The sequence below is a fragment of the Pundamilia nyererei genome, unplaced genomic scaffold (assembly GCF_000239375.1).
Source record: "Pundamilia nyererei isolate P.nyererei 1_Seehausen unplaced genomic scaffold, PunNye1.0 scaffold00087, whole genome shotgun sequence".
NCBI classification, from domain to species: Eukaryota; Metazoa; Chordata; class Actinopteri; order Cichliformes; family Cichlidae; genus Pundamilia; species Pundamilia nyererei.
In genome coordinates, this window is record NW_005187488.1 from 2019255 (window position 1) to 2033693 (window position 14439).

At 39.4% G+C, this 14439-nt stretch overlaps 2 protein-coding genes across 2 annotated transcripts in view; both read left to right on the forward strand.

Annotated features, from left to right (window-relative positions):
* On the forward strand, positions 1 to 10755 carry pxdc1b (PX domain containing 1b). Its single transcript, XM_005738905.1, has 5 exons — positions 1 to 566; positions 7487 to 7578; positions 7671 to 7788; positions 7884 to 7995; positions 8509 to 10755. The coding sequence occupies exons 1-5, from the start codon at positions 311 to 313 to the stop codon at positions 8630 to 8632; spliced, it is 702 nt and encodes a 233-aa protein (XP_005738962.1). The 5' UTR covers positions 1 to 310; the 3' UTR covers positions 8633 to 10755.
* A 1489-nt stretch (positions 10756 to 12244) lies between these two features.
* Positions 12245 to 14439, forward strand: part of tmx3b (thioredoxin related transmembrane protein 3b) — a 33966-nt gene continuing 31771 nt past the window's right edge. Inside the window, exons 1-3 of the mRNA XM_005738906.1 lie at positions 12245 to 12354; positions 12620 to 12677; positions 13338 to 13377. Coding sequence (XP_005738963.1) covers positions 12321 to 12354; positions 12620 to 12677; positions 13338 to 13377 — 132 coding nt within the window. The 5' untranslated portion in view covers positions 12245 to 12320. The remainder of the gene's footprint in view (positions 12355 to 12619; positions 12678 to 13337; positions 13378 to 14439) is intronic.

Sequence of the window (14439 nt, forward strand, 5' to 3'; positions counted from 1 at the left end):
TTGACGGAAAAAAACCCGCACTTGGATCAATATTACCAAATCAGTTTTTCAGGGGCGTTATCGCTGGCTCTAAAGTCTATTTTTTTTTTCTAAGTCATGCCACGTTTGAGATTACGCCTGTGATGGGCTGAGCCATCATCCTCCTCTCGCTCACACTCTGCTGCCGCTCAGACACAGAGGCTGGTCGAAAAGTTACCAAAGTTGCCTTGCCTTCTTTTATTTGTTTATGTATTTGACATTGTCATCGCGAACACCTCATTCTGCTGTTCACCGGGCCCGCCGCAGCATGCTGGACTGACGGCTTGGAGGAATGGCATCGGCTGTGTTTGAAGGGACGTCCCTGGTCAACATGTTCGTCCGGGACTGCTGGGTTAACGGGATCCGGAGACTTATTATCAGTCAGAGCGGAGAGGAAGAGGAGTTTTTCGAGATCAGGACCGAGTGGTCTGACAGGAACATTTTATACTTGCATCGCAGTTACTCTGATCTCGGGCGGCTGTTTAGGAGACTGGTGGAGTCTTTTCCGGAGGACAGACGAGATCTGTCCAAATCTCCACTGATAGAAGGTTGGTGTGACAGCGGATAACATGTGACAGTTACTAATCTACAAGGCAGGAAGCGATGATCGAGCAGTATCAGAAAGAACTCATTTCTATTATTATATTCCCGTTCAGGAGCGTAGCTATTGCATTTATACTGTAAGTGTAGGAAGTAAGTTGGCCACCCTGTCCTCTTTAGCACTAAGAGTTTCAGATTCCAGAAGAGAAATATTTACTCTGAAGTCCCGAAACAAAGAACTAATTTTGGCATTTCGAGCAATTAAACTTGCAGATGGCATTTCTATGTAATTAGTCAAATAATTGAAGCTCAGTTTTCTACTATTTACCAGACCTTTGCAGCATTTTTCAGCAATATGAAGCTACCTCGAACTAAATCGGCACTGACCACTTTTTTTTTTTTTTTTAACTAATTGAAAAGTTTGTCTTGGAGTTTGCGGTGGACTCCCTAAAGGAAATCCTCCTGCAGATTATATTCCTGTTTACATTTTGCAAGAGATGGTACAGAAGTTGTAGTCTTTGTGCGTTTTTGTGCATTGCAGTCAGATCCAGATTCGCAAATGATCCATTGACACCATAGGGCTGATTAAAGTGCTGGTGATTAACAAAGCAGAATACACGAAGAAAAATCTAGAGCTTAATCAGCAAAGGCTCGGTTCTAATTTGAAAGGCTTCAGAGCCTTGGAGGTTAATAATTAACATTGTGCTCTTTAGGATGTCACATCAATAGTCTGTGGCTCTGTGCTGACAGCATGTTTCTAATCTATGTCAATATTTAGGACCTAAGACTGGACACACTATGTGTGACAAGTGAGACCTGGAGACACTATACCAGTGTTTTGGAGACATCCCTTTAGCTGGGACTGGAAAGGCTGGCTTCCTGCTCAGGCACTAAAAGAGTTGACAGTTGTTGACAGCTAGCTGCTTCGCCTCAGCCAGTGCAGTGTGGAATGCATTTTGGGACGAGACGTTTTTGATCTCATGACTCACTTTTCACTTCTTTATTCCGTCTGTCACTCTCATGTTGATTATAGCTCAATGATAAATGAAGCTGAAGGAGACATCAAGACCATTTTAGTGTTTGAAACTGGTTTGAGCATTTCATTGACGGATTGTGAGCCACGGGGTTAAAAAAGAATTGAGGAATTCCTGAATTCCTATCCCTTTTTAATATTTCCTTTGCATCCCATCTAATCGCTGCCCTGATTGAAGATCCTGAGGAAAAACAAAAACATAGGTCTGCCCTTTCTCAGTCCACTTTGCCACAATTTTTGGCTCTGGTCATGTTTTCCTGTTTCTGTGCTGCGTCTAGGCAACAAGGAAGGCGTGCAGAGCTTTTCAGACTTGTGTCATGATGAGAAAGAGGGCGACTGCGGAGGAGTGGACTTCCCATATTTAGTACCGCTGGTCTGCCAGGGCCTCATCACACTTGCCTTACATGTGACCCCATGAGCATACAGACAGCGAGCGATTGCTCACATGGAATGTGAGCAAGATATGATCAAGGAATGTAGACGCAGACAGCGTTGAAATCACTCGTACAAACTGTCAGCTTCTGTTGCCTACTGAAGCAGTTTTTCTATTTTAGGCTTTTGTTTTTTTTTACAGTAATATATGAATGCTAAACAATATAATACAACCTCAATTTTTACTCTGTTGTAGGAAGTGAAGGTGACACTTTGACACTGTGGAGAGGCTATTAAATTGGTAGACTACATATAATGCACTGTATAATTAAAAAAATATGTGCACATCACTTTCATGCAACTCGACATTTAAAATGGGATGTGCATGCATTGTCTGATCAAAATTTGCATTAGATGAGAGATGAGAGTGAAGAAAATAGGCAATTTGATCATTAATGTGCTCAGAATGGCTACAGACAGGAGAATTCACCTGACCTAGCACCTTTCAAAGGTACACGATCTGCTCTCATGTCATCTGTAAACATCGCTATTTAACATAGTTGTTTAATCTAATCCAGAAAAATCAATACAAAACAACATTGCTGCATTTATCAATGATCTCGGAGGGGCAGGTGAGCTTTGTGGACGTGCAACACTATCAACATCAAGCATAACTCAAGAAACGAAATTCCTCGAAATGCCAAAGTCTTCCTTTAACTTCCAGCTTAACGACAGCTGAATCAAGCTGAGCCATTTCAGCTTTTCACAAAGCAGCTTTGTGAAACCAAACAAATGGCAGCATACACGTAGCGGCTGCAAATAGAGATTTTACAGGAAATCTAGTGTGCATGTGATTAAAGATCTAAGATTAAAATGGCCTGCAGCAACAACTTGGTGCAACTTCTTGCTAATAAAAGTAACATCTTCTTTCTGACCATGCCTGGGGCTTGATGACTGAAGTATTCGGGAATAATGTGTTGACAAACTGGCATGTTAGTGGTTGAATGATTAAGTACTGTGCTGCTGACTGCAGCTTATCAGATCCCTGCAGAAGATAACTGTGAAATGTGGCTCTTACAACATAGGATGACTAGATAATGTGCATGAGGAAGATGTGGGGACGGCTGAGTTCCTGTTATACACATGCTTCTATTTTTTTGTAATATTACAGAGCTTCTCGTCACCATGGCATTTTATAATAATCTACCTTTATAATGACTAAAATTAGTGGTACTGATCACATTTTACCAACTAGCAGCCCCAGGTAAATAAACAGTCACGTGTTCTTCTTAAAAATAGAAGTACAGTAATCAAAAGTGAAAGCTACTAAGAGACAACTAAAAAGAGCCAAAATGGCTGGCTGTGAGGTCACTGTAGGGTAAAGTGAAAATAGTTTCACTGTAGAATAATTTGCTCTATACCACCAATGACAGTGTTGTTTAATTATAGTGCATGGACCACTATAACCAGAAAGTCCAAGCAGAAAAATCAGTTTACAACCATGTAATTCTAGCAAACACAGAAAATTAGACATCCTGGGTTAAACTCATGAGACGCATGTCAGTAATCTAGCGAAGCACTCTAATATTAGTGTAAAGATTGATGTGTTAGAGTGATTTCCAAAGCTATGGCACGAAATCCGCTCCCGAAAAATCCCCAAACTTTCTTTAATGAATATTTTTTTCTCATCCAAAAGTTTTGCTGTGTGATTAAAATAAACATTAATCAGTATTTGTCATCTACAATAACATGCTTACACGACATTGGGCCTTATGACTGATTAACACCGTATGAAGCCAACTGATGGCAGCAGTTACGTGCTGAAATTTGCACTCTCTAATTAGACACATAATCAAGCTACACACACCAGATTAACAGTGGTTACAACTTGCACAACTGGCAGAAACACACACACACTTCTCTTTGGCACATCACACATGTTTGAGTCTTGGTGTTATACGCAGTCTTCCAGATTATGCAGTGAAAAACGTCCCATCGTTGTCACCCCTACCCACTAGTTCCCACTTTGAAAATATTTATGTGCAAAGACACAGCCAAGATCAGACTCTGAAGAAAAGAACAGCAATTTGTGAGCTTGATCGCTCCAAATCTCTAAGATTAAATGCTTATGATTTATTCCTCATAATTCATTCCTCGATGGACTGCGTGCATGCATGCAATAAAGTGTACTTTTCATTTAATTTATAACATTACTGAACTACATCAGTGGACACAAACTTTGAAATCTGTCCCCGAGGATAACAACTAACAAGACAGGGTGTGGTTTGAAGTCTCCGCAGTGACGTCGTCATCAAGGCTTTGTTTCCGTTTAAGATGTTAACTGCTGACTCACACTTGAAACCTCCCGAGGTTTTGAATTAATATGAACAACTGTAACACAACCTAATGAACTTTATGGACACATTTCCAACATTGTGAAGCTTGTCTTGTTTAATCCAAGAGGTTATTTTCTGACTTCAGCTACATATTTTAAACAATTTTTACTTCTCTCCATACAGCTGCTTTTATTTACTGACACTACTCCCTGATTTTTCTGGTCGAGTGGACCAATCTGTAACACATTTATCTAATTTTTGCATGTTTACAACACTGAATATTGACACAAACCTATCACTAACTTTAGTAGTAAAACATCTTAAAGTGCCTAAAACACGGGTGTCAAACATAAGGCCTAGGGACCAGAATCAGCCTGTGAAAGACAGCAGTGTTCATTTTGACAGTAAATTTTGATTTATTTTAATCACAGACTTTTGACTAAAATGTGAATTAGTTTTTGTCCTAATTTAGGAAACTAAATTTGTAATATGTCTATTTGTCTACTTTTAACGTTGACATTTTGTCACGTTTTCATGAGAAACGGGGAGCGTGGGAGTTAGCTGAACCCCTGTTCCCACCCGGTTTCCCGGGGCCAGATCAAATTGTGTGTGTCTAACCTAACTGCATAAGGAGTTTACTTCTGATTGAATCACTTCCAAACTTGCCCTGCCTTTCTACACATCTTAATTAGTTCTGGTTGGATCTTGTCTCTCTTGAATATTTTCTTCTTTTTTATTTGACAAAAGTGTAGATAAACTTCGTCATTGCTTTTTCCTTGTGCATTAGTACTTATTTAGGTATAGTCTTGTTTTTATCAAGAACAAGAAAAATCGTTGAAGAAAACTGAAGAAAATTAGTGAACTAAAATGTGAAGAACACATTTTAACTCTACTTAAAAAGAACACCCCTATGGCCATTCATACCATACCATACCAATGTAACTAAGTGAGAAACAATTAAATGGCCGATGTGTCTATTTACAACAGAAATTTCTGTTTTAGTTTAAAAGAACTTTCTGTGAATGAACAAAAACTTTCTGTTTTATAATCGCAAGTCAGGCTGGGCAATGCACTACCAGAATTTTTCTGTATTATTGCACATTTATGTCTTACAATTTGAGTCCGAAGATGCTGACAGATTGTTTGCATTTCTTTATCGCAAAGAAAAATTGAGACGTAGGGTTGAAATTGTACTTCACTTCCTTATATTGAGATATTTCAGTGAATAAATGTGTAATTAAGCTTCTTTACACTAACAGAAACAGGAGTTTCACTTCTTAGGATCAAAGTGGGCTGTACGATATAAAATGAGTTTGACATCCTTCGCCTAAAACTTGTATCTGTTCTTGCACCGCGCTCTGGCAAACGGATATCGAAAGGACTTTGCAAGTTAAACAGAAGGAGGGCATAACACAAGCTTCAGATTGGGCACCTAGTCATGATTCAACTGCCACATCACTCTTCACATCCCCCAGGATGTGATGTCATCACTGTGGGTCATTATAAATGGATGAGCCTGTGAGTGTGCATAGAGGTCGTCTTACTCAGTGCTTCCATGTAACCACTGTGTGACTACATTTCATCTGTCCCAGTCAGTTCAGACAGAGCCACATCCCTGTGGCTGCAGTCTTCATCATTATTCTCCTCACCACATCCCTTTGTCAGCAGGCTGGCTGTAAATGATGCTCTGCTGACTTGCTCACTCATATCGGCGGTAGCCTTCTATTACCAAATGTGCTGATTTTACGCTCCCACTGCCTCTTAAATTGCCTTCCTAGTTTTATGCAGGATTAGCGTGCTATCACAGACATTGTTCTGCAGCCACTCCACCACCTATTATTACTTTCCTCTGTTATTACTGCTGTTATACAAATGCCAGCAATTGCGGTGGCAGTTTTACAGTGTTAGTGTGCACCCTGCTCTTGCTCTAAGGACAATGGTATGTGGTCTGTTTTTCTCTCCTCCTACGAGAGGTAAATATCATGGGGCATTGTGAGGAAAAAGGTTACCGAAATAAAAAGGACTCTTGCATTTGAGCCAGTCTTTTTCAAGAGTTGGGATGAATTAAAATCTGTCTGGCTTTTGTGTTTTGACCTACAGAAAGCTAACACAGTGATGGCTGTAAAGGTCGTAGAGACTGCCCTCTTTCATTTTCTAGGTGCAGAAATAGTTACACTTGGCCTTTTCATGGAGAGAAAGTTTCTTTGTACATCCGTCTCTATGTACAAATGATAAGGGCTCACCAAAAACATCTATACTAAAGGCACCGCTGCGTCAAATTTCACCCTGTCTTAGAGTTGTTCCAATACACTTTTTACAACATTAAAAAGACTGACGGGTGAAGTGAGTAACATTGAGTAGGTCATAATAATGCAATGCTTTTAAGGAAAATGTTTGACCCCAAAGGAAGCTCAAAGGCTAAAAGCAAGACTATTTATCATCCAGGGCTCTTGAACTGTCATGATTCTGCGTCATTTTGACCCAGTATTTTCAGTTTCTTGTATTTTGGTGTTTTTTCTGTATTATGGTTTGTTTTCTGATTCTTTAGTTGTCCTGTTTTGAATATTATAATCCTAAGTTTCAGTGTTATTCTGGTTAAGAGTTTGTTCTTAGGTTTAGTTCAGTGTCTAGTCTGTGCCTGTCATGTTTCCTGTTTTACTTTGAAGGTCGGTGTCTCATGTTAGTGTGTCCGGTGTAATTCTCCCCTGTGTTGTCATTATGTTTCATTCGAGTCAGCTGTGTCTCCACTTCTCCTGATCACCTCATGTGTGTATTTACGTCCTCAGTCTTCCTGTGTTCAGCGTCGTGTTGTCTGTGTTTCTTACCCCATGTCTGATCATAGTTTATTGTCGCAGTTTAAGTTGTAGTTCTAGGTCTTATTTGACTCGGTATTTTCTCAGTTAACTCTGTATGTTATCACCTGCAACTAGCAAAATAAAGGTTATTTTTGGGCTTTAAAGTTTCATCCCCTCGCCTCTGTCTGCTCCTGGGTCCTCAACGCTAACCCACACATGGTCTGCCTCGGCGGCCTGTGACATGAACGGATGTAAAACACTTCATGGAGATCCAGTGGATGGTTTTAAATCGAAGGAATCAAGTTAATAGAGCTTTATTTCACTGACAGGAATTCAAATCAGCAGCCAAATCCAGCGTACCGCAATCATTTAGTTCTTTTTGTTTCTTTCAGGGCTGGTGAAAATCAAAGAAGCGACCGACATCGAGGAGAAGTTAAACGAAGTGGAAAGGCTACTGAAGAATGCAATCAACATGCCATGCAAGGTTGGTATTTCATCTGATGGCATGTCATATAGACTTATAAAAGCTTCTTACATGAGAACATCAGCTCTGTACTCAAAAACCTCTTTCTTTAGTATTCCAGATCAGAGGTGATGCTGACTTTCTTTGAGCGGTCGCCCCTGGATCAGGTGCTAAGGAACGACAAAGTCCACAGAATCCAGCCATGCTTTGACAGTCCAATCAAGATATCAGGTTCATATACTTATTTAATGTGAATATAACTACATTTCAGTTATTTTTCATGATTTCTTTAAGGATGATGTAATATTCCCCTCTGCATTTTCCAGAAATCATGCGGTCCAATGGATTTTGTCTGGCCAACACAGAAACCATCGTGTTCGATAACAGTATCCCCGAAGAAAAAGAGAGACCTTCATCGACCGACTCTGTAGAACATACGTGAGTATAAGGATCGCTCAGTCATTATTATATCTGCCTTTGCATATGTTACTGAGCAAGAAAGCTATGTTTAAAATCACATTAAGGACCAGAGTGAGTTTAACACAGTTGTAGGTTTGAAGGCCACTTCAGAGTAAGAAACTACCTACTTGCCTTCTCACAAGGAGGAGAGGATTTCCATGCTTGCCTTTGAGTGTATACAATAAATGCTTTGGTGAGTAAAGAGGTCCTAGAATGTGAACCTACCCCAGGACCCTCCACCCGCTTCACATAGCACAGGAAGTGTGTCTGTGCAGCTCTTCCTTCCCTGGGTGTGTGTAGAAAGCAAAAGAGGAACACATTCCTCTCGGTACTTAACAGAAACACAAAAACAATGTAAATCACCCATAAATGGCAGCACGGCTTTAAAGTTTTGTCAGTGTTTTGATGTAGACACTTACATCACACCTTTGATTCCTGGGGTAAACTGCACAGGCCTGGGTTAACCCAGTATGTCTTTCATTTTATTGCCAGGTATGAAGATGGAACAGAGTTTTTGCCATTGGAAACAGATGTGTGTGATGAAGAAACAGAAGCATATGTCACCAACCTCTCCTACTACCATCTGGTCCCATTTGAAACAGACATCCTGGAATGAGCATTGATCTACCAGATGCTTGTCGATGATGGCTTGTCACGCTGTAATATGTAGTCCTCAGTGGAACTCAACTATGCAATGCTGCACACCACGTAGCTGCTGCTTATTCCAGCGACTTTAAGAACTTTTTAAATAAGCATTGGTCATTTTGGAGTTGGCTGGGTGTACAGTTTGCACAGTAGTATTAGAGGAGCGCTACAGCAGCACGCCTTTGTTTTCATCCACTTTATGTGACATCACCGATGTGCCTCATCCAGACCCTTACTTTTTTTTCCACTTCAAAAGGCTTTCAGATGATGTACCTGAGGCAGCCACACAGTATAGATCCTCAGTGACACTTTTAACGTGCTGTTTGGCAACTTAAAAGAACTAAAATCTGTAGGTTGGGGTGTGATTGTAGTGGCGACTATGCAACAGTGGAAATTGGGAAGCAAAAGTAATTTATGGAAACATTCATGATTTTCTCTCATGGACCTAAGAGATGGATCTTTAAGGTTTATCGTGTTCTCTGATTCCTGAAGTGATGCCACTTAGGAAAAAAGACAAAAACAAAAAACTGTTAAGGAGATTTTTATAGGATTTTTTTTTTTTTTGTGGTGCAGTTTCCACCTGCATTAAGCAAGATGTTCTGGTTTTTGTAAAAGCTTAAAACTCACAGGAAAACTCTGATTTTGTTGCTGTGTCGTGCAGCAGGATCTTTGGTATGAGAGTACACTGAAAGCTGAATGAAACTAGAAAACATGGGCTCTGATGATAGACACTTGTGGAATTTAGCTAGTCTTGGAGATGTTACCTGTGACAAATTGTTGCAATTGCTAAATTAAAGGCACTGAAGTGTGCGCAGTGCTTTTTGAGTCCTATTTGACCAGTCAAAGCAAACACCAGTCCACAAACTGGGTGGCAAGGTTTTCAATTTTGCATCTGTCCCAGGACTGAACCACAGAGGTTTTGATTATGATGGTGAATTGAGCAAGAATTATGTTATCTTATCCTCCAGCAGCATAAACATCAGCAGGAGATTCCTTTTCATGTTTCAGTTGGGCCTTGGACTGCTGTCAGTTAAAATAATATAAAGAAAATACAAAGTTTGGTTGTTATGTTGTTGCTTTGTGTTCAGATAAATGCTGCCGAGTTTGATGTTGATGAGACGTTTTTTGTATTCGTTTTGTCTGAATTATGAATTGTGATGTTAAACATGTAGCTTCATAATAATGCTCTTTTTTTTTTTTTTTGTCCATAAAGGAATAATTTGGTGTCAAGAGTGAGTGTAGCCTGTGGAAAACAGAATCATGTCACTGCTGCTGTTGTTGTTTTCTGATGAGTGATAAAATGGGGCAAAGAAAGCTTTGTTTAAAGGCTCCATTGAGGTCACTTTTGTAAGATGACATGAGTGGGTTCAGTCAGACAGCTGAGTGTGGGAGTCTACAGAACAAGTCCTCTCTTTATGTAAAGAAGACAAACAACTTTGCTGTACTACAAGTTTCTATAGGAAAAGTTGTGAAGAAAGGCAAACAATTGGTTAAAATTCATGCCTTTGTATGTTTGTACTATAAGGAGGGCACTTTTACTTCTGAAACTGAGAACTCAGTGGTGCATTGCAGATGCTTTGAATGTGACCCAAATGCTAAAAATGTATATTTGTGTTGTGTTAGCTGTCTTTGCTTCAGCGGTTTTGTCACCGCGGGAGTCACCGTGGCCTTACAATGTAACTTAACAGCTTGTGTCCAGGTTCCTGCCCTTCCAAATACAAAGGCATTCAGCCCTCCACAAACTTGGCACATGAGCCGTCAGCATGGCGATCCTCCACATGAATCTGTTTAGTAACACAGTCATGATCACTATTCACCCCGTGAGAAAGTACAGCTCTTTCACAGGATACAAAAGTATTTCATGCTTTCTCTTCTTGTTTTTTGAACAAGAATGACATGCTGATTTTGTATATAAGCATTTCTGTCTAAGGTGCGAAAAAAAAACTGGAATTTCCCACTAAAATTTCTGGACCAAGATTTTGTTCTACATGAAATTGCTGATATTGATGAACGAGCATAGGCGTTCATATTTAATAATGAAAAATCCAGCAAGACCTCTGCCTTCTTTACGACTCTTTTGCAAGCTTATGGCATTCAGTTTATTTTGAATATGAAGTTCTGAAATGGTACTCAACGCATTCAATGCAATGAGGAAAAACACAACACAACGCTGGTACTCCAGTGCCAGTGAAACTCTGAAACAAAGCTACATGCCTGGTGTGCCAGCCAGAGGTTTGAAGAGAGACAAGTGAAGACAATAGGAAAATAAAGTTACACAAAATATTCTTATTTATTTTGTAAATTTCAGCCACATTCTGTGAAGCTAACCATTCTATGCCTTGTAATGTATTGTATATTTACTTGTGTGCGTCATACGTGAGATGAACCTTTGGTTTGTAAAAATGAATCTTAATTATAAACTTCTAAGATGAAGTTTATGTGCAAACATGTTTGATAACCTTAAAGATATTCAGTATTGGTTACAAATTATTATTCAAAAAACCTTCTCAAAACAAATAAATGTTTTCAATAAAACATATGGTCCTGTGATGTCTTTTGTGCACAAAGTGATTGGACCTTAGGGTCATAGAACGGCAGATGTAGACTGTGGGTAACTTGAGAAGCAAGGTGGCTACAATCATTAGTGTTGGATATGAGATTCAGAGGCATTCAGTGATAAGTGCACAATACTCATCCACAAACTCAAAGAACTGGAGAATATTTGGTTGGGAAATCATGATTTGTAAATATGAATATCAGCCTTATTGGAAGCAGTGCACAAATTTGGACGGCAATCACTGGCAAATTCTCTTATTCTGGTAGTATTTTAATGTTTATGTATTTAAGATGCTACTAAAAACAAACAAAGTGAAGACAGAGAGATGTATGGTAATATTGATGATATTTATTGTATATGATCACTTTATTCTATGGAAGTACACAGGCATTGAGGCGCTTGGCCCGCTGCCCGTTATCTTAGAGCGACACCTGATGGTGGGTACAGGTAGTCATCATCAGTGTCGCTTCTTCAAAATTCAGTACAGTTAAAAGGTTGCTGATTTAAAAAAAAAAAAAAAAAAAAAAAAAGGGGGAAACTGTAAGATAAGAAACGGCAACAAGATGAAGTAAGTAAATAATTACAGCAACCAGGGCCCCCGTAACAAACAAACAGAAAGATCAACATCAGTACCTTGTGTTGTTTTCATTAGATAATCTTTCTTATTCTATTTAACTGTGGAAAAAATGTTCTATCAACGGAATGTAAAAATAAACTAAATTGAACATAACACAATAAATATTCATTAATTATTTGTTATTAACCACCTGTTTATTAGGACGACCTGCATCACAAACCTTGACTTGCAGTTTCATCAGTATAAATACTTATATTTTTGCATTTGTGTACGTTCATAAAGTGGAAAAAATAGACCGTAAACATGGCGTAAACGTCGATGAAAATCTTCTGTAAAAAAATCTAGTAAGTGGTACAGATCAAAAGTGATTTAAATACTATTAAAACAAAATTAAACTACAAAAAAAAAGCTAAAGGAGGAACCGTTTTGTTTGGTAACCCCTTCAGGAGGCTGCGCAACCCGGCGCATGCGCGGAGGGAGGTCGATTTAGCGGTTGTTTCCTGCTTGCTGTTTCCACTCGAAGCAATGGCAGAAGTAAAAGCTTCCCTGGCTTGTGGAGGTATGTTCAGCTTTTGTATTTCCTGTATGAATAACAGTGGACCACACCCGCTATCCCAGCATCAGTTTAAAGGCCCCTTGCAGCTGCCGTTGGTGAAAATGCGGCTCAAACTGAAGCACAGTTAGCCGGAGGGGCGACAGCTTTAGCTGGTGATGCTTCAATCATGAGGTTTAATGCCGGGGAGGAAAAGAAACCCTAAAGCTGTAAAGCTTCACATTGAGATAAACACCTTGTCTGATTTCAGTGTTTTCTTTTACCGTCACAGTTATAGCGGCTTTCCTGAGTTCAGCGGTGCTTGCATTTGTTGAAGACCTAGATGACACGTAAGTGATGCACTACTATGTGCTTTTCCCCCTTCACTGATTCACCAATTCAGCTTCCTGCTACGGCAACTTCCGAGTTTAGAAATCATGCTCCGTGTGGATGCAAAGTGGCTCACTGCTCCTACGTCCTGTACTTTAGCAATGCTCTAAATCCTGTATGGTAAAAAGTGCCCACATTGCAGTGGTTGCATTAGCAGAAAAAAATACATGGTGGTAATGCTGATTTCCTCTCTTTCTAGTTGCACAGTGCTTTATTTATTTTAATTGGATGCCTGTGGTGAAAAGTCTCTGTAGATTATCTCTCTTGTGTGTAATAAGCCTGTCTTTGTATTGGAACATTTTTCATGATTTTGCCAATGACAATTTAAACATTAGCTCATCAATGGGCAGAGAGTAGTCTGCACGCCACAGGCTTTAATTGATTTTTTCAGGCCCCCAGATGTCAGCAGTTTAAATGTGAGAATATGATTCTTACGTTAAATATGACTTTGGATTGCTGTGGGGAGATTTACCCATATGGTATACTCACAGTCTTTTGTGGTATTTCATTTGATTTTATTATTCATTAATTTTAATGTGATTTATTTGATTGGCAGAACTTGTCATTTCTGTCTAGTCTCAGCTGAATGGTTACAACTATGTTTTTTCTCTATTCCATAGATTTAAAGACACCAGAGTGAATGACGTCTGGCTGGTTGATGTGAGTTTGACATTATGGACCCACACAAACACACACACTCTAATCTGGGTCCATTGAGCTATGGTTTACTTCATATCCAGCACGCCACTGTCTGAATCATCCCTTGCGGAAGCAATGGGAGTCTGGGTGGGATGTCATAAGGGAGGGGGTCGTGCAAACAGTCCCCTGTGATTAGTGAATGAGAAGTCATGCATGCACGGCAAAGCCGGGGGGCTCTGAGAGCTTTAAAGCAGGGTTTGTGTCGACACCCAAAGTAGCAAAAGTTGCTTTTGCTGCGCGTTATGGGCTCCATGGTGAATTGTGACATTAGTTTTATTTTTGTGTTGTTTTCTTATACTGATGAAATTGTTATATGTTGTGTAATTTGTGGAAACTAAGCTCCTAAAAAGAAATTCAAACAAACCAGACAATCACTGGAGCAAAAGGCTTTTACGTAAAATTAGTCAACAAGTTCTGCTTAACACTGAATCTTTGTCTTTTATTGCCATAATAACTGTTTTGTAATCCTTTTGGCTTTCGGTGGAGAAAGACCACTGTAACTGTTACCCATGGTCACATGTTAGGTTAGCCATTAAATCAACAATAAAGCACCAATGTGTAAAATTAGTACAGGAAAAATATGGTGTAACCGAAAAAGCCATAAAAATAACTTGCACAAGAGAGCAGATACAAACCAGTGTTTTAAGTATACAAAGAATCGTAACCAGTTACATAAGACATGTAATAGTCACACATATAATATAATAGACTTGTAATAACATTTCAATAAAGATGATGATTAAAAAACAGACAAAAACCAAACACTAAACGAGACCAGATAAAACAAGCCTTTAAAACACTACTTTTTGTTATTCATAAATTCAGACATACTTAACGTCCACTGATAAAGACAAACACGGTGTGTCATACCGGCTTCATAACTGCCTAACTTGTAAAATGCAATGGTACCTTAAATGGCCCTCTGGTTAAAGTGATGATTAAGAGCATGGGGAATCATACTTTCTCATGCTACTGTCTCACCTCTGTGTGAAGATCTTTTTGTGGTGGTGGAATAAGACGTGA

What these genes read in the sequence shown, in the direction of transcription:
- pxdc1b (XM_005738905.1), top strand. Translation starts at nt 311, where the DNA reads ATGGCATCGGCTGTGTTTGAAGGGACGTCCCTGGTCAACATGTTCGTC. An exon ending in CAATCAACATGCCATGCAAG is followed by an intron (nt 7,579 to 7,670) that starts GTTGGTATTTCA and finishes CTCTTTCTTTAG; the next exon opens with TATTCCAGATCAGAGGTGAT. An exon ending in ACCGACTCTGTAGAACATAC is followed by an intron (nt 7,996 to 8,508) that starts GTGAGTATAAGG and finishes TTTTATTGCCAG; the next exon opens with GTATGAAGATGGAACAGAGT.